Source organism: Archocentrus centrarchus, chromosome 17 (genome assembly GCF_007364275.1).
Source record: "Archocentrus centrarchus isolate MPI-CPG fArcCen1 chromosome 17, fArcCen1, whole genome shotgun sequence".
Taxonomy (NCBI): Eukaryota; Metazoa; Chordata; class Actinopteri; order Cichliformes; family Cichlidae; genus Archocentrus; species Archocentrus centrarchus.
The window spans coordinates 33,849,479-33,869,850 of record NC_044362.1 but is presented as its reverse complement, the minus strand read 5'-3'; the positions used below and the strand labels follow the sequence as shown (position 1 = coordinate 33,869,850).

The window sequence follows — 20,372 nt, the reverse complement described above, 5'->3', positions numbered from 1 at the left end:
CGGATCTTCCGCTGTGTGCTGCACCGTCAGTGCTCCGGCAGGGAGCGGAGATCGTTTCAGTTCCGCTCTCAGTGCTTCTCTGAGATTACTCCGCAGATCTGACAGATCCAAAACAATAAATAAATCAGCAATACATTGAGACAGAAATCGCTAAATTAATGAAAAAAAAAACATTAAAAGCAGAGTAAATATTCTCTGTACAGTGTTTGAATGTTCTTATGTCACATCTTCATGCTGTGATTAAAAATCTGCTTGCCTAATAATCCATCTCCCCACTAACTGCATTAAATTAGGCTAGAGAAGAGCCTCTGTTAATCCCATAGGTGTATTCAGGAGTCTCCATCTCAGCCTATCCCAGCATCCTCCTCTGTCACTCCAACCCCCTGCATGTCCTCCTTCACTGCATCCATGAATCTTCTCTGAGATCTTCCTCTTTTCTTCCTGCCTGGCAGCTCCATCATCCATCTTCACTGGACCTTTGTCTAATATATCCACCCTCCCTCCTCTGCACATGTCCAAACCATCTCAGCCTGAGCGGTCCCTCTGATGGTCTCATCTCTGATCCTGCGTCCATCCTGCTCACTCCCAGTGAACTGTCTCTGCTGTCCTTTTGTCTCCAAACATCCATCACAGCAGGTCTCACTACCACCTCCTTCTGTCTCGTCTCCACCCGCTCCAGCCTGCACTGGACGTGTCATACAACAGTAACACTTTAATCGTTTGTATACTTTTTTAGGGTTCAGGTTAAAAGTGTTTATTTGTAGATTTAGTGTTACAAACTGTTCATGCAAATGATTTTTATGTTTATTTTCTAAAAAACAAACAAAACCAATTAAATACAAATAAATAAAAATGTACAAAAGTAAACAAAAAGGAACAATTACAGAGTTATTTATGATTACACAGGCAATATTTATACAATGCTGATATTATGTCTATACATAATTTACACGTAATTACACTTATCACGACAATTTTTGCTTACACAAACCAAGTTCCAAAAAACAGACATGATTTATTTTGTCTCAGTGCAGCCGTGAGGCTGAGCAGCTTTAGGACCCAGAGCAGAGCAGCTGACAGTAGTGGTAAATATAGCAGCGTGGTGGTGTGGGTGGTGTGGGTCAGAACAGCTGGGGGTCGTCATGAGGAGGCCTGAACAGACCGGATCAGTCTGAGCGCTCCGACTGATCGGGAGCGTTTTCCTCTCGATGAACCGCAGACAGACTGAAGGAGGCTGAAGATCAGCTGCACGTGAGTCCGTGTGTGTGAGGCATTCACTGACTGCGGCTTCTGTCGGTTCACTGACGCTCTAAAGCCACAGACAGTGTTTACAGTTTGTTACCTTTATTATTATCACAGAGCAGGAGCAGAGAGCAACGCATGTGAAATCAGTCAGGGTAAAAAAAGAAAAAGCTTATTGGTGATTCTTATTTTAATTTTCTAAATTATCCTGTAAAGCTGTGTAATCCCAGTCTGTACCAAGCAAATTTTCTATATAAATATGATTTATTTTACTTTTTCATTATTAGTTTAAGTGATTAAACCTGATTTAAGAAGATTATTTTAAAAGATCAGGTTTAAAAAAGGATCATATTTGATGATGAGGGGTTATTGCATTAAACTCTGATAGATAAAATATTTTGAAATAAATATTGATGTGCTGAGCAGTTATTAATTTGTTTATTAAAGCATGTGTAAACTATCTCAGCTTCTGCAGCTCGTCTCCTCGCTGGTTTCCTCTTTTCTGAATAAATGATTCGGTTGGCTGAGCAGCATCATGGAAGAGTTATAATCTGTGATTGGTCTTTGTGTTCCCTGTAAACATGCACGGACTACTAAAAACAAAGGAAAAGGCTGCACAGAGTAAACCCTACTGTAAATATGGGAAAAGCTGCACAGAAGAGAAACAGTCCATCATCCTGGATCTGTAAAGACTGCGGTCCACCTGTGATCGAGGGCATAAAGGAACAAGGAGAAAACAAACTATGGGAGAGAGAGAAGTTAATGACATTTGTAGTGTAGAAGAAACACTCTAGGCCTATAGCAGCATAACTAAGGGATGGTTCAGGGTCACCTGATCCAGCCCTAACTATAAGCTTGATCATAAAGGAAAGTTTTAAGCCTAATCTTAAAAATAGAGAGGGTGTCTGTCTCCTGAATCCAAGCTGGAAGCTGGTTCCACAGAAGAGGGGCCTGAAAGCTGAAGGCTCTGCCTCCCATTCTACTCTTAAGTATCCTAGGAACCACAAGTAAGCCAGCAGTCTGAGAGAGAAGTGCTCTGTTGGGGTGATATGGGACTATGAGGTCTTTGAGATAAGATGGTGCCTGATTATTCAAGACCTTGTAGGTGAGGAGAAGGATTTTAAATAATTTATTTCTTAAAACTGTTGCTGATTAATGTGTAAAACTGTCAGCACAGTATTTAGGACATTTTTGATGCACATCTAAAGTGCGGATCACAAACACCTACCAGGAGGTACCCAGAGTTCTACCTTCATACTTTAACAAAAACTAAAATAATTAAAATAATAAAAATAAAGTATGAAAATGTAATTCCATTCAGTTTTACTTTTAGGAGGACAGGTGTAGCCAAGAATAAAATAGAATAGAATGCCTTTATTGTTATTATAAAAGATGTACAATGAGATTGGAGGCCACTCCTGTTCAGTGTCATACAGTAGGAAGTCACACTTCCTAAAATACAAAATAGAACTTCTAACAATATACAGAAAATAAGAATGTATAAAAAAATATACATTGTAAAAAATAAAATGTGTATACATATAATAATAAAGATGGTGAATATTGAACTAGTGAATGAATATTGGATATTACACATATAGGAGTGATAGATATTGTTTAGTATGAATAATATAATATTGCACAGAGATGTGGGTGTTCCACAGTCACAGTGTGAGAGTTCAGGGTGGTGATTGCTCTGGTGAAGAAACTGTTCTGGAGTCTGTTTGTTCTGGCTTTGATGCTCCTGTAGCTCCTGCCAGAGGGCAGCAGGTCAGAGGTCAAAGCCAGGGTGTGAGCTGTCCTTGATGATGTTCCTGCTCTGCTGATGCAGCGGGAGGTGTAGATGTCCATCAGGGAGGGGAGAGGACAGCCAACGATTCTTTGTGCTGTCTTGACTACCCTCTGAAGCCTGACCCTGTCTGCAGCTGCCGTACCTGCCGGGTGGAGGAGAGATGGGGGCCAAGTCTCACAGTCTGAGGGCTGGTTGGTTAAGAAGCTTGTTGGATGCAGTACCTGATGGACTCTCATGCCTCTCTCTCTCTGCAGGCAGCAGTCACCTGTGAGCCTCGGGGATGGTGTAAGGAAGCCTATGAGGGTCATTTCCTCCACAGTCTGACCAGGATGTTGCAGTTGTGTAAAGTCACCAACGCTCTGTTCATCAGTAACGCCCGCTCAGCCTGCAGCGACGAGCTCATCCAGCAGGAGGCGGTAACGCTCTGCATCAATGTGTCCAAGCAGCAGCCGTTTCCCTCCAGCGGCGTCACCAAGCTGCAGATACCCGTCTACGACGACCCCAACGAGGACCTGTACAGCCACTTTGACCGCTGCGCCGACACCATCCAGACGGAGGCGAACCACGGCGGACGCAGCGTCGTCTACTGTAAGAATGGGCGCAGCCGCTCGGCCACCGTCTGCATCGCTTACCTGATGAAGCACCGCAAACTGTCGCTGACAGACGCCTTACAGGTGAGGACCTCTCCTACAGCGTTCTCCCGCTACGGCTGGGTGAGAGGCAGACGGATCGCCGTCAGCCTACCAATCAAGAAACTAGCTGTTTTTACCCCTAACCCCCAGATGTAACGGTTCCTCCATTGGTGCATGACATTAATATTATCATTAGAATTATACCCCTTTATGTATGTCTGCACAGGTGTGCATATGGTCACAGATAAGACGGGGTTACTGATATCATCCATCTTATTATGCAGTCTATATCTTTGGCCTCTGGTGCTGGTGCAGCACTTTTCCCACCCTCCACAGACCCGGACCTCCTCCAGCTGCAGACTATAAATGCGTCTGAAGAATAAATGGCTCCTGGAGCTCGTTAGGCTTCATGGAGAATCAGTGAGGACTGAAACACTGTTAACGTGAACACGTCACTGAGAACACGTCCCTTCACAGTTGTGTGATTCAATCGGTTATTCTGTAGAGGCTGCTTCTGAAATAATGAGTATTTTTATGAAGTGTCGCCGTGCTGTGTGTAAATCAGCACCCTCCTGCTGCGTGATTGTGCTCAGCCTGCGGCAGAGAGGTTTGTTTTTGGACACTGAACATTTGATTGTCCAAAGTGTCCTTGAACACAACACCGACAAACGAGCTGCTCGCTGAGCGTCGCTGAATGCACAAAAACAACAAATCGGCTCATTCTCACTGAAGGGCGACTCCTCTGATCCGGTTGTTGGCCACATGTTAAACACGCTGCAGATTTGGCTCCACTCAAAAAGCAAAAAATTATTTTTCTATTAAATATATTTACTGACTCTCATTCAGAGTATTAACTGTCTGCTTATGATGATCTTTTAAAAATGACAGATGTAAAGAGTTCGAGAAAAATCAGGATTTTCATGTTTAGAAGGAGCTGAGTATTTGCACGTGTTATAAGATATAAAAATGTAAAAAAAAAAAAAAAAAAAAAAAAAAAAAAAATATATATATATATATATATATATATATATATATATATATATGTATATATGTATATATATTATATGTATATATATATATATATATATATATATATATATATATATATATATGTATATATGTATATATATATATATATATATATATATATCTATATATATATATATATATATATATATATATATAATATATATATATATGTGTGTGTGTGTGTGTGTATGCAGGAAATCAAGAAACAGAAAACCACCCTCAGAGCTTGCTACTCTTGATGTTTCCTTCCCCAGAAAGTGAAGACAGCTCGCCACGTGATCGACCCGAACCCCGGCTTCATGTCTCAGCTGCAGAGATACGAAGAGGAGCTGAAGAGGAGACGAGGAAAGTCCTGATCCTTCACGCAAACCCCCGAGTCCTGCTTTGAGAACCGAACCAGGAGGTGAAGCTTCGTCTCCTCTCTGCACTGATGCAGGCTGATCTGCAGGACTCTGCTGTCGCTTCATTTAATGCTCAGATGAATGAATTTAACTCCGCCTGCAGCACCAACAAATATGTATTTAACTTATATTAATGTTAGGATTCTGGAGATATCTGACTAAAATGTAACAATCCTTAAACAAAGTTTCATGAACAAAAGTGAACAAATGGAGTCGAGAACAAGGAAAGAAATTAAAAATGAAAAAAAGTCCAAATTAGATCAACGAAGGTAAATAGAAAAATTAACTATGAAATATGAATAAAAACGAGAGAGTGAGCAAAGATAGAACTGCAATATTACCTCTTACATGTACTGAATGAACACTACATAAAAACAATAACTTATTTTTATAGCCTTTTACTTTGGTACAAAGTGCTTAAAGAAAGAGATGGGATAATATTTAGTCTCCAGAAAATAAAACCAGATAAAAAGAGTGCAGGATGCATAAAAATTCCAAATCTGGACTACAAAACTGTATTTATTATCCAGTTATCAGGTGTGACTGCAGCTGATCTCCTGCAGGTGTTTGATCCTCTGAGGTCTGCATCAGCATCTGTAACACCTCACTGAGCAGCTTCTGAAGCCTGCGATCATACACAGTTATAGCAACATTTTGGGATTAGTTATGTATTATTTGGATATTATTTACATTACATGGACCAAAGTACTGGGCCACCTACATTACCCACACATGGAAACCCAGGCCATGAAGCTCCCTGTGCAGTCTTTGTGCTGATGCTGATGCCGGGGAGGTTTGGAGCTCTGCGGTTATTGAGTCAGCAGAGGGGTGGTGACTTCACCAATCAGCACTCAGAGATTATCCACCTGTGCCAGTGGCACTGATAACACCTGAGATCAAAGATGTGGCCTAATACCTTTGTCCTTATAGTGTCTGTGCCCTTTGCAGGAGACGGACAAATACAACTTATTAAGAAAATGCTCTTTTCTTGATAAGACTGAAATACTTTAAAATACCATCCATCCATCCATCCATCCATCCCAGCTGCCATAGGGTGAGAAGTGGGGTTCACCCTGGATGGGTCCCCAGCCTGTTGCAGAGCCATACAGAACAACACACTGGCTGACTAATAAGTGTCTGAGACAGTGGCAAAAGTACGGCAGTTATTTCTGAAGCTTTCAGAGCTGCTGCAGCTCCGCCTTTTACCTCTAGATGGAGACATTTCCACAGATAATGATGTAGCCTAATGAACACATGATGATTAATTTGATCTGACACATAAAGATAAACTCTGGCATGATGATAAATTGTGACGTGTCTGAGGGCTGTGAGATTTAAATCTTCATCAGCATTTAATCAGAACTCACCTGGATTCTGAATCCAACAGGAAGTAACTTGTCACTGATCACAGGTCAGTTTCACTGTAAAGCACGGGGGATGTTACAGGGAAGGTTTCAGACTGATCAAATGTTTACATTTATCATTTCCCAAAGAATTATTTCCAAGCTTTAATTTACAATTAATTTATTATCAAATTTGTTTTCTCTCCTAATCATTTTCTTAAATTCTGGGTTTCAGAAAGCTGCTGATCTCACTGAATGCTGCATGAAGAGGACAGGAGATTTCCTCTGACAGCATTACATTAAACCTGATGGAAGGTCAATTCAGTTTTATTTATATAGCATCAAATCACAACAAACAGTCGCCTCACGGTGCTTTATACTGTAGGTAAAGACCCTACAATAATACAGAGAAAACCCAACAGTCAGAATGACCCCCTATGAGCAGCACTTGGTGACAGTGGGAAGGAAAAACTCCCTTTAACAGGAAGAAACCTCCAGCAGAACCAGGCTCAGGGAGGGGGGGGTCATCACTGAGGGGGGAGACAAAGCTGTCCATCCAATCAGACACTTATTCAGCCCAACCAATCAGCAATCTCCACAACAAAAGCACAAATTCTTAAAAATGTACATGAAAAACAAAATGGACGAGAAAACGTTCGAGCTTTGCCTTAAAGAGCTTCACTGAGCCTGAAATACATTTTTAATTCATTTTACTCCAACAAAGGTCTTAAGCTGTGTAACTATGAATGAGATAAATACTCAGGTTAAAATATTAGGAAAGTAAGAAACATGTTCAAGTACATACATCAAAAAACTGTTTGAATTTTTAATATTTAGGCAGCTCATAAACTGTAAAAAAATATTTCAGCCTGAAGTCGGTGAATTTCAGCAGTTTTAAATGTTAAATGTGAGTTTTAAAGCTGCTTCTGGGTCCTCATGACTGCATGTTAAACTGTGAATAACTTTATTAATCTGGTGTGTCGGTGAGTAGATGTCTAGAGAGTGTTTGCTGATCTCAGGTGTGTCCTCCTCGTTTGGTGCTCAGTGTGTTTTAATAAGTCTGACATTAGAGTTTCAGACGGCTGCTGGAAACATTTGTTTCAATAAATGTTCATCATTCAGACATCAGCTCTGTGGGCCTCCTCTACAGTGTTTTATTGATACCTGTCCTCAGATCTCTGCAGTGAAGACGCCGACCTCAGCTCAGATTATTTACTGTGGTAAAATAAAGAAATAAAAACGGTCAGGATAACAATATTGCTGTGATATCTGTATCATCAACCATGCTACCATACAAAATAATTTAGTACAATGTAGTTTGTTGTACTTTTCTGTCTTTTCTGTAAAATTTAACAAAGAAAGTTCATGAAGGTGTGAGAGTCCACAGGCAGGATAGAAACGCAGAGTAAAGGTGAGTCAGTCCTCACAGGCTCCCGTGTTAAATTACCTGCATCACAGCAGAAACATGTTTACAGCCTGGTTAAAAAAAAAACCCAATAATTCTACCACTTATCCTGTGGGGTTAGGAGTCTAATCTCAGAAATCCAGGCCTCCCTCTCCCCAGGCACCTCCTCCATTTCACCTGAGGGAACACTGAGGTGTTCCCAGGCCAGCTGGGAGACACTATCTCTCCAGCCTGGCCTGTATCCACCCCGGAGCCTCCTCCCAGTAGGATATGCTCAGAACACCTCACCCTGGAGGGGCCCAGGAGCAGCCTACTGTGAGCCCGTCCCAAATGACCGAGCGCCTCACCCCATCTCTAAGGGAGAGTCCTGTTGTAGCCACGGTCTCATTCTTTTGGTCAGCACTCAGAGCGCGACCGTAGCTGAGTAACAGCTAACTTTGTTTTACTAATGTGGTAATCATGCTACAGCTATTTGGCCAAATAGCACCCTTACATTTCATGGATGCAGCTTAGGACTCCGCCCTTTAGTCCAAATATGGTAACATCTGCTTCAAAATGTATCCATCTTACCAAACTAAGGCCAGTAACCATATCAAACTGCAGCAGAGAGCACGAGGCTCGTTCCTGTGAAGCTCTGATGGTGTCTCCTCGTGATGTTAGCTAGCTGCATGCTTCCTGTGTTTGATGGATAGAATTTGGTTTAAAGTTGCTTCTTTCCCATAACTGATCAATAATTACTAAAGGCAGGTGCCATTTGGGTTCATTATAAGCATACATTTTTTACAGTGGAAAGCTCCCAAACTGGGACAGTAAGCACATTTAAACTGTCTGAAAACAGAGGAAGTCACTGCTGGTAAAAAAGCAAACAGCTGCCTGTTGATGGTGAATCAGTTTATTTAACAAAGTGTGTTACAATTGTGATGTGGGTTTAACAGAGCACACCCTGGAGCTGCTGTTCTGGGTGAAGACGGTTCAGATACCCGGGCGCCTTTCTTGGTGACGGCCACTGTCCCACTCGTCACGCACTTTGTGGATCCAGTCGTTGTAGTTGGACACTTTTGTGTAAATTCCCAGTTTGTCCACCTCTCCGCAGCCCACGCCCCAGGACACCAGGCCGACCAGGAACCAGGTGTTCCGGTACAGAGTGACCATCGGCCCGCCGCTGTCACCCTCGCAGGCGTCTTTCCTCTGTCCGAGGATCCCGGCACAGAGGACGTTGTTGGAGATTCTGTGGGGGAACATCTGTTGAGTACAGATGCTGTGGCTGACCAGCGGGATTTCAATGACGTTGAGCGCCGAGCTGTACTGAGCCGTACTGTTCATGTCCTCTTTGCCCCACCCGGTCACAACCGTGATGGTGCCGTTCAGGTGGAGCACCCGCTCGGCCATCTCACGTCCCGGCAGGCAAATAGGGACGATGTAATCGGTGACCTGGGCGGGGGTCTGCAGGCGCAGCAGGGCGATGTCGTTGTCCACTGTCCGACTGTTGTAGTTTGGGTGTTTGAAAGCCTTGATGACTTCCACGGTGACCTCGCTGCCTTCGTATCTGAGACGCTCGTAATCGCCTAAAGACACAGACTGGAGTTAATGAAAGCTGACGTGTGCTAACACCGGACCTTCAGTGTTTAATAACTGCGTGAGAAGTAATTACATAATATCATTTCATACAAAATTGCAGTATAAAATTAGAAGTACATTCAAGAACATTTCGTTTTAGTATTCCAGTTTTATTCTCATACATACAGGATCCACCAGCAGGTCCTAGGAGTTGTCTTTGTTCTCTTTGGGTTACAGATGTGTTCGCAGCTCTAATCCAAATGAATACTGGCTCATAGCTTTGCTCCTCTCTTCACCCAAATATCCAACTGTGCCCCGGGGTTTACTGCTTTAGCCTGTGGTGCTGTGGTACCATGGATGACCATGAACATGTGTTTGTCATGGCTGATCTGTGCACAGGCATTAAATAAGAAAACAACACTCTGGTTTAGACCAGGCAGGACTTTCCTCCCAGTCACCCGGTCCAGAGTTCCTCATCAGTGCCCATGTGAGTCGTCAAGTCTCCTGGGAGAACTTCCACAGGTGGAACCCCTTCAGTAATTCCACCCAGAGACCCCAAAGGTCAAGTATTCTGAACCATTGAGCATAAATGCACACATGAACTCAAAAGCCACAAACCCCAAAAGTGTTTGTGAGCACCGATTCACTGACTGGGAATGGCCAGAAAAAGTCCAGTCCCGATCCAGGATTTTGGTTCCAGATCCTTTGACATGTGTTGAGGTGAGACCAACAATATCTAACCAGCATTAGATCTGATTCTTTACCTGCCAGAGACCTGACATCCCTCTAGATCCAGTCTGCGCTGCTGGTCCAGGCCCACATCTATTTCTACCACCCAGTACCTGATCCCAGGGCTGTCTCTGTGGGAGGTGGGCTTACAGGATGCTGGATCCAGCTTGTTCCTTTAGGTCGTGCCAGGTCATGTCCATTAGATTAAGGCCCAGCCAGGTTTTACAGCTCCTCCTCCTCCTCGTTCCACTCACCGAGTTTGTTTGAATCACTCTTAGTTTGGCCCTCATTGCTCCAGACAGCTGCCATCACGGGCCCACCAAACCCCGTCACTGCGTTCAGGTGGAGATCCTCCACAGTGATGATTTAATAACTTTAAATCTGTGTATGTGCAGATATGATTTTTCTGGTTTATTTCTGTGTCATATAAACTTTTACTCTGTGGATAAAAACTGTTCCTGTATGACAGACAGACTCACTTCACATTTATTTTATTTATTATTTCATCATTATTGTCTGCCGTCTGCAGCAGAAACTCACCCAGTCGTACGCTGAACGTCAGGCTGTTCTCGAGACAGTGAGCAGCTGTCAGCACCCAGCTCTCATCGATGAGGACACCCCCACAGTGAAACCGGCTCCTGTAGTCCAAGACCAGCACCTGCACCCGGACACAGCATCAGCTGTTACTGCTCTAAATGGATTTCACTCTTTTCAACACGACAACCTCAGTCTTTAAAAATAAAACAGACAGTTTGGAGGTCGTTACAGGCTGTGAGGCGACTTTCAGACACAAATACAGAGCACCGCTGAGTGTAAACAGTTTGAAGGCTCTCGAGCAGCACAGAGGTGACCTGCAGGGTGTGACACAGAACCCTGCAGGTCACGAAGGAGGAATTCTTAATATCATTTTGTTGCTTCATCTCAGTTTCTTGCTTTTGTCTGACAAACAGAAGCTGCAGGTTTGTGTCTCTGGGACAGATGAACACACTGGCTGCACAAGCTGCGGGGATGCAAATTCATTTGTTTCTATGTGAAATGTTGACTGTCTAAAGAAGCAGAGGTGCAGTAGGTGAGTTTTTTTCTGGTACCTGCCAGGGACTCTCCCCTTTCTTGCCCACCTGCCCTCCCACCATCCAGGGGCGGAGGCCTTCCATTGGTTTGGTGTATGAAGTGCTGGTGGCCAGCAGCTGCCCGCAGGACGATCGACCTGTGAGAAAAATACACAGAGGTCCTGTTTGCTCTTTTTAAATCCTTCTGTGTGGCGTTAGCATGTTCCCTGTTGGTTGGTTCTCTCTGGGTTCCTCTTAGGTTATCTGATGGTTCTTACTTGGATGTAGGCGTGAATGTTGGTCTCTGCGTTAGTCCTGTGATGGACTGGCAGCCTGTCCACTGTGGACTCTGTCTATGAACTGCTGATTGAGAGATTATTGATGTGTTGTGTTCAGGTAAGTCAGTATTTCCTGGAATTTTACTCAAATAAGAGATTAAATGAAAAATGTTTTCTGATTGTGTAGCTAACAATTTAAAAACTTTAATTTGAATGAGGTGAATTCAAATATCAGTGTATGTTTTATAACAGATGTGCTCCGTGTGTAAATTCCTATTTTAAGCAGCTGTGTGCAGTGTTCATGATGTTAGTGCCTTTAAAAGAAACCACTGTGAGAAAACGCTGAAGTTATTGATGAGTAAAAACTCCAAAATTTAGGAGAAAAACTCAGAAATACAGAAACGTATACCTCCTCCTACCTTTGGGGGTACATTTCCTGGAGTCGTCGGCCAGCTTGTATCCGCTCACGCAGCTGCAGGTCCTCGACAGGCCGTCGTTGCTCTCCGTACAGTCGTGGTCACAGCCGCCATTATCCACGGAGCAGTTAGTGGCTGTTCGAGCTGGACAGGAACAGGAAACATTAAACTAATGAGACTGGCTCAGAAATCAAGCAGCAGCTAACGTGAGGACCACCTCAGATGACTGCATTAAAAAAGCTCTGAAAGGCACTGGTGCTACAAACATGAGCTAATAACAATAATAAAGCCTTAATAACAGGTTTTAACAGAACATAACCCAGTGAAACGTTGTGACCTGAAATATTAGCTACAAAGAACAAAACAGTTTTTGTATCAGGCTGCAAACATGTTTATTTTAACATGGACGTCTATGGAGACTGACTCGCCCTCGGAGCCGGCCTCAAGTGGACATTAGAGGAACTGCAGCTTCATTTCTCAGCTCTGGATGTCGCTGCTTGTGTGTACAGGGCAGTTTTTATTCTTTTTGTTGACTCTCTGACGATGTGGTTTCCCTATGTTGAATTTTTGTACAGTTTTGCACATTATAACTTTAGAAATGCTCCTCAGTGATGTGTTAACTTTAACCTGATGCTGAGATCTAAGTCTGGACCCTTAAACAGCCATTAGATCCATCACACAGAGACACAGAGACACATCCACTCTGACTCACTGTACTGGCAGTATTTGCCCTCGTATCCGGGATGGCAGCGGCACGCATAGGCTTGGAACAAATCCACACAGTCTCCATGATCACACATGTTGGACAGACACTGGTTCCCATCTGAAACAGATCACATGAGTATACTGTATTTCCCACGATGCTCTGCAGGCACTACAAAGAAACAAAACGTCCCCACAGTGAGAAGCAGCCTGACACTGACTGAACGATAACTGCAGCTAAACTCTCCATGCTGGTGTCTGTTTGTCTTTGGTCCGCTCCTCTGGGAGGCTTTGGGAAGGAGGCCGGATGAAACAAAACTTCCTCGGCCTCTGTTCTAAAAATAAATGATGCAGCCTGAGATCTGTACTGAATCTGCCTCAGTCTGTCACATGGTGATAGTCACATGCCAATCATAAATATTTAATAATTCATACATGGTATTATTTTTATAATTACTGAACAAACTCTTCTTACCTGAGTAAACTGTCCAGAACTCCAGCTGTAAACACACAGAGACAAAAGTTAGATTTTGACCTCAACATCAACGAGAACGTCTCAGAGAATCTGAGGTGGACTGTGGCTCCTGTGGGTAGTCATCAGTGGCAGATCTAGGATTTTTCTGAGTAAGGGGCCATCAAGGGGCCACAGTATTCATAGAGGGGCCAAGTATTTGTGGTAGATGTGGTGATATACAGACCAATAAAAATTGAAGCCATAGTTAGAGTTATGGTAAATTTTATCACCATGAGGTGTAACTTATGTGCCATTTCACTAAATAACAATATCAGACATTTCATAGATTACAGCATTAACTGTTGTTGCTCTCCCTAAATGATTTCTGACCTGATGGAAAGGGGCTGGAGGTGTCCTGCTCCTGACCAGCCTCTGGTCTACTGTGTCCTGCTGCTCTCTCCCTCCTCTCACCCTGCTCATCTTCAGCTGGCAAACCGCTGAATTCCTGCCTGAGACTGACCCTTTCTTTCATATTCTTCTCTATCACTGCCAGACATTATAGTTAATGTTAACACACAAATGCAAATTACAAAGAAGTACATGAATTAGTATTACACGAATTATTGAAATGCTAACTTTCATGTCCAAACACAAGTAGGGCCTCAGTTAACATTACTCTTAACTAACTTTGCCTCTTAATTTAATGTTTATCAGACTTACGCTGTGTGACAGCTGTGAGTAAGAATGGATTTATGACTTATCATTACCAACAAACTCCTCAAAATGTAGACAGGCATCGGTTGTCGGTTAAAAACTTTCTTGCCAGATTGTTCAAATCTTTTTCTTCTCTAAGCTTTATTGACCCTGAGCATTCCTATTTGGCTCGTTAGTGCTACTGGTGTTTCAGCATGGAATTGCATCCACCTATATTTCGATCCTCGCTCTCGGACAAAGGACAGATGAGTGACAGGACAGGGGCACTTCAGGGGGCCAATCAGATTTCAGATGGGGCCAATGCCCCTGTGGCCCCGCCCCTAGAACCGCCCCTGGTACTCATGGAGTCACATCATAAGAATAAAGATATCCCACTCTTTGTTGGCCCGTCATAAATCAATATTTTTAATATTTTCGCTCACTTTGGACCACAGCGTGTTAAAGAGACATCTTACTGTAGCTTCTCTGGTCTGGAAAATCTCTCTGGCCTCCTCAAAGTTACATTTCTCCTCATTACATTCCCGCTCCAGGGAGCCCGGCTTCAGCTCCTCCAGGAAGGAGTTGGCCCGACGAGAGCGAAGCAGCATGTGAGCCTGGGGGGGGTCCGTGAACACTGAAAGGATGAAACAGCACGAAGTGCCCCTTATTACTTTATTATTAGATCATGTTCTACTTTCATTAAAGAAGAGACTCAGTTATTTTAACGTACAGCACAGACGTTACTCTTTCAAAGAGTGAAAGGAAATAGTTGTTTGGAGCTCAGGGAATTAAAAACAGGAGTGAAAGGATCTGATCTCTGCAGGAATGACTGTTGGTAACCTCGTCATGTGGAAGAAAATGTAATAAAATAAATTCAATTTTATTTATATAGCATCAAATCACAGCAAGCAGTCACCTCAAGGCGCTTTGTATTGTGGGTAAAGACCCTACAATGATACATAGAAAACTCAACAGTCAGAATGACCCCCTATGAGCAGCACTTGGTGACAGTGGGAAGGAAAAACTCCCTTTAACAGGAAGAAACCTCCATCAGAACCAGGCTCAGGGAGGGGGGTCATCTGCTGAGGGGGGGGGGGGGGGGGATTAATAATAACTAATGATTAAACGCAGAGTGTGGTATAAGCAGAGTGCATCATGGGAACCCCCCAGCAGCCTAGGTCCATAGCAGCATAACTAAGGAAGGGTCCAGGGTCACCTGATCCTGGCCTTCCAAGATTCCTCACAGTGCCAGTGGGAGTCATCCAGAGTACCTGGTTAGCCCCTAACACAGCTGTGCTGTAGGGGCAGGATCAGCACATACACTGACCTGAGGATCTGACTCTTGGTTTAATGGGAGCCCAGCGGAGGAGCAGCATAAACGTGACTGTAAACTGGCTCCTTAGCAGAGGAATCTGGTTTTAGTGTATTTCCTGTCTGCAGTCGTTCATGTTTCCTTCATTTTGCATCATATTTCATGTTTTCAAAAACAGAAACTCGTAATCGTTCACACCCACCTGTCAGACTGATGACCGACACCGACCACAGAGCGACGGCAGCGCACACGCACAGGGCGAGGTGGGACATGACCTCGATCAAACCTGCGGCCAATCAGACGAAGCAGTCACGTCTTTGGTGCTTGTTGTTGTCTGATAAACATTAATATTCAGAGATTATGAGACTTACAGGTTTAAGGGGATGAACACGGAGCTGTGGAGGAGCTGCAGATGAGCTGCAGATGAGACAAAATCGTGACCTCACTGCGTTTAAAGGAATCAGTGGAATATTTCTGCAGTATTGATCAGCAGGACACAGAGGCTTCAAACTGCAGGACACAGTCACTGTTTGAACCCCTGCGACCTTTGACCTGAGCTGATTACAGGGCCACAGGACCTGAAGCTGAGACAACATCCTAATACCTCCACAGGAAACAGACTCAGAGAGAAACGAGAGGCTTTCAGGAGAGTTTTGGTACTTACGTGTGATGAGCTGAAGCCGTGGACGCAGACGATGCTTCACTGTTTCTGCTGCGTTAATAACTAACTACCAGTGTTTACTGAGAGTCCACAGTCTGCAGCTGATCGCACTGTCAACACAAACCTCCCCTTTAACCTCCACCCACTCTGCTCTGCTGCACATCAGCGCCCCAAATCAACAAAGTCCAAAATGTTATTTGGGAAACCACTGAATCATTCTCCTACAGAGGAAGCAGACTGACTCTGCAGAAAGTTTTAGGAAGAATGAATACAATAAAATCAAATTTTAACAGCTTCAAAATAGAAAACCCGATCAAAATCTTCAAAATGTACATTAGAAGAGAGCTCATTAATGTAAAAGAGAAATCCACCAATCAGTTTAAAGTATAATCTGCCAATCAGAATGCTCCTCTACATTTAAATCCACCAACTGACAACAGCTGGACTGACATACAGCCCCTCTGGGCCAAATCCCTGTTAAACAAATGTGTCTAATTCAAAGGCCGTAGCTCCTATCAGAATACTTTTTGAACTGTGAGTGTCACAGGGACCTGCCCTACACACCTGTGTGTTTTTATGTTCCTGAGGTCAAAACTGTGGTCATGGGAGCAGTTTATAAAAGGGGCTCTGTCCTGGTGTTGAGAAAATCACCTCCCCAAAATTACAATTGATCTCCATGGAGGAGCGGGAAGTAGCTCAGAGTCTGTGGCTCAGGAGGTAGAGCAGGTCACCTACTAATTGAAAGGTTGGCAGTTTGATTCCTGGCTGCTCTGTGCTGCATGCCAAAGTATCCTTGGACAAGATACTGAACCCCAAGTTGCTCTACGACACAAGAAGTAAACAGTAGCACTTAGTTGGTGGTAACAGATGGAGGTCCTGCTCTTTTTTCTTTTTTTTTAAAGCCTGTCATGTCTGGCAGTTTTTGCAATCGGAATGATGATCCGAATGCTCTGGTGTACCAAACATATTTGCTATTCTTGTTAATGTTTGTATTTTCATTTTTTATTTAGTTATTTATGCCAGGCCTGACAGGCAATAAGGAAAGGGACAGAGAAGAGGGGAAAAAAAGCAAACAAAACAAACAAAACAAACAAACAAGCAAAAAAAGGGGGGGGGGGGATACTCAAAGATATACATACATCCGTACACACATTCACATGTCTATACAAATGCATATACATATACACACATACACACAATTTTGCTGTTTGCAGTATTGTATGTGTATGCGCCTCTGTCATGGAATGTACTCAATGAGGGTAAGAACTGCAACTATGCCCCCCGCGATCCAGGGGCAAAAAGGAAAGAACCCAGGGGACCCAGGCCATCCACAGCCCACTAGGAGCTCAGAAGACCTGAGGCCACACATCCTGATTGCAACTGAGTGCACACACCAGAGGAGGAAGGAGGGAGACCCTAGACAGAGCCCCCACGGCCAAAGGGCAAGAGTCCAGAGAGCCAGAGGCAATGAGCAGCCCACCCCCCCGCAGGCCGGCAAAACCCAGCACAAGCCAAACATGCGGGCCCCCAGGCCCCAAGCGCCCGAGAACCGCCCGACACCCAGCAGAGCCCCCCCCCCAACACCAAGGAGGTCCAAGCCACCCCCAGGCCACAGCCACCAAGGGAGTGGGCCAGAAACCACGCCAAGACATCCGGCCACATACCCCAGGACACACGGGCAACCCACACCCCAAGGGTGGCGGTGACGATCAGTGGGGAGCAGCGTGGAGCGGTAGGGAGGGGTAACTCCTACCCCTCCACAACCGTGTCCCACTGGTGCCAAGGCTCAGCAAGCCACAGACCCAGGCCCAGCTATCCACACATGCACGCACGTATACATGCACGGAGGATGTAAACGTGTTGTATGAGGACTCAGAGTAGAAAAGCAAAAACTGGTCCATTTATCATCTACAGTGGTGTGAAAAAGTGTTTGCCCCCTGCCTCATTTCCTGTTTTTTTGCATGTTTGTCACACTTAAGTGTTTCGGAACACCAAACCAATATAAACAATAGTCAAGGACAACACAAGTAAACACAAAATGCAAGTTGTAAATGAAGGTGTTTATTAGTAAAGGTGAAAAAAAATCCAAACCATCATGGCCCTGTGTGAAAAAGTGATTGCCCCCTAAACCTAATAACTGGTTGGGCCACCCTTAGCAGCAACAACTGCAACCAAGCGTCTGCGATAACTTGCAATGAGGCTTTTACAGCGTTCTGGAGGAATTTTGGCCCACTCATCTTTGCAGAATTGTCCTAATTCAGTTACATTAGAGGGTTTTCGAGCATGAACGGCCTTTTTAAGGTCATACCACAACATCTCAATAGGATTCAGGTCAGGACTTTGGCTAGGCCACTCCAAAGTCTTCATTTTGTTTTTCTTCAGCCATTCAATTCAATTCAATTCAATTCAATTTTATTTATATAGCGCCAAATCACAACAAACTGTCGCCTCAAGGCGCTTTGTATTGTGGGTAAAGACCCTACAATAATACAGAGAAAACCCAACAGTCAAAACGACCCCCTATGAGCAGCACTTGGTGACAGTGGGAAGGAAAAACTCCCTTTAACAGGAAGAAACCTCCAGCAGAACCAGGCTCAGGGAGGGGGGGTCATCTGCCGCGACCGGTTGGGCTGAGGGGAGAGAAAAGACATGCTGTGGAAGAGAGCCAGAGATTAATATCAATTAATGATTAAATGCAGAGTGGAGTATAAACAAAGTAAATAAGGTGAATGAGAAACAGTGCATTATGTGAACCCCCCAGCAGCCTAGGCCTATAGCAGCATAACTAAGGGATGGTTCAGGGTCACCTGATCCAGCCCTAACTATAAGCTTGATCATAAAGGAAAGTTTTAAGCCTAATCTTAAAAATAGAGAGGGTGTCTGTCTCCTGAATCCAAGCTGGAAGCTGGTTCCACAGAAGAGGCGCCTGAAAGCTGAAGGCTCTGCCTCCCATTCTACTCTTAAGTATCCTAGGAACCACAAGTAAGCCAGCAGTCTGAGAGCGAAGTGCTCTGTTGGGGTGATATGGGACTATGAGGTCTTTGAGATAAGATGGTGCCTGATTATTCAAGACCTTGTAGGTGAGGAGAAGAATTTTAAATTCTATTCTAGATTTAACAGGGAGCCAATGAAGAGAAGCCAATATGGGAGAAATATGCTCTCTCTTTCTAGTCCCTGTCAGTACTCTAGCTGCAGCATTTTGGATCAGCTGAAGGCTTTTCAGAAAGCTTTTAGGACAGCCTGATAATAATGAATTACAATAATCCAGCCTAGAAGTAATAAATGCATGAATGAGCTTTTCAGCATCACTCTGAGAAAGGATGTTTCTAATTTTAGAAATATTGCGCAAATGCAAAAAAGCGGTCCTACATATTTGTTTAATATGTGCATTGAAGGACATATCCTGGTCAAAAATGACTCCAAGATTTCTCACAGTGTTACTGGAGGATTCAGTGGTGGACTTGCTGGTGTGTTTAGGATATTGTCCTGCTGCAGAACCCAAGTACGTTTAAGCTTGAGTACACGAACAGATGGTCTGACATTCTCCCTCAGGATCTCTTGGTAGACAGCAGAATTCATAGTTCCATTTATCACAGCAAGTCTTCCAGGTCCTGATGCAGCAAAACAGCCCCAGACCATCACACTACCACCACCATATTTTACTGTTGGTATAATGTTCTTTTTCTGAAATGCAGTGTTCCTTTTACGCCAGATGTAATGGGACACACACCTTCCAAAGAGTTCCACTTTTGTCTCATCGGTCCACAGAATGTTGTCCCAAAAGTCTTGGGGATCATCAAGATGCGTTTTGGAAAAACTGAGACGAGCTTTAATGTTCTTTTTGCTCAGCAGTGGTTTTCTTCTTGGAACTCTGCCATGCAGGCCATTTTTGCTCAGTCTTTTTCTGATGGTGGAGGCATGAACGCTGACCTTAACTGAGGCAAGTGAGGCCTGCAGTTCTTTGGACGTTGTTGTGGGGTCTTTTGTGACCTCTTGGATGAGTCGTCGCTGCGCCCTTGGGGTAATTTTGGGCGGCCGGCCACTCCTGGGAAGGTTCACCACTGTTCCATGTCTTCGCCATTTGTGGATAATGGCTCTCACTGTGGTTTGCTGGATTCCCAAAGCTTTGGAAATGGCTTTATGACCCTTTCCAGACTGATAGATCTCAATTACTTTCTTTCTCAATTGCTCCTGAATTTCTTTGGATCTCGGCATGATGTGTAGCTTTCAAGGATCTTCTGGTGGACCTTACTGTGTCAGGCAGCTCCTATTTAAGTGATGTCTTGATTGGGAACAGGTGTGGCAAAAATCAGGCCTAGGTGTGGCTAGGGAAATTGAACTCAGGTGTGAAAAACCACAGTTATAGTATGATTTAACAAGGGGGGCAATCACTTTTTCACACAGGGCCATGATGGTTTGGATTTTTTTTCACCTTTACTAATAAACACCTTCATTTACAACTTGCATTTTGTGTTTACGTGTGTTGTCCTTGACTATTGTTTAAATTGGTTTGATGTTCTGAAACACTTAAGTGTGACAAACATGCAAAAAAACAGGAAATGAGGCAGGGGGCAAACACTTTTTCACACCACTGTACTTGGACCCATGCAGTTCAAAAAGTTTACATCTGTCAGGGTTGAGACACACATGTTTGAAAGAAGAGGAGCGGCTCTGTGT

General features: G+C 43.9%; 2 protein-coding genes across 3 annotated transcripts; one reads left to right on the top strand and one right to left on the bottom strand.

The window, feature by feature from the left end:
- The first annotated feature begins 1,124 nt into the window (after positions 1–1,124).
- dusp28 (dual specificity phosphatase 28) lies at positions 1,125–5,656 on the top strand. Its single transcript, XM_030752011.1, has 3 exons — positions 1,125–1,251; positions 3,289–3,708; positions 4,950–5,656. Exons 2-3 carry the CDS (start codon positions 3,364–3,366, stop codon positions 5,049–5,051), a joined length of 447 nt encoding a protein of 148 aa, XP_030607871.1. The 5' UTR covers positions 1,125–1,251; positions 3,289–3,363; the 3' UTR covers positions 5,052–5,656.
- A 3,064-nt stretch (positions 5,657–8,720) lies between these two features.
- Positions 8,721–15,841, bottom strand: proca (protein C (inactivator of coagulation factors Va and VIIIa), a). 2 transcript variants are annotated; one of them, XM_030751957.1, is made up of 10 exons: positions 15,699–15,760; positions 15,406–15,451; positions 15,237–15,320; positions 14,199–14,356; positions 13,051–13,075; positions 12,586–12,696; positions 11,877–12,017; positions 11,219–11,337; positions 10,671–10,788; positions 8,721–9,409 (listed from the first exon to the last, which is right to left on the bottom strand). In XM_030751957.1, exons 3-10 carry the CDS (start codon positions 15,304–15,306, stop codon positions 8,817–8,819), a joined length of 1,335 nt encoding a protein of 444 aa, XP_030607817.1. In that variant the 5' UTR covers positions 15,307–15,320; positions 15,406–15,451; positions 15,699–15,760; the 3' UTR covers positions 8,721–8,816. The 2 variants fall into 2 exon arrangements, with proteins under 2 accessions (XP_030607817.1, XP_030607818.1); XM_030751958.1 differs by lacking the exon at positions 15,406–15,451 and having other exon boundaries at positions 15,237–15,368; positions 15,699–15,841.
- Positions 15,842–20,372: the final 4,531 nt, after the last annotated feature.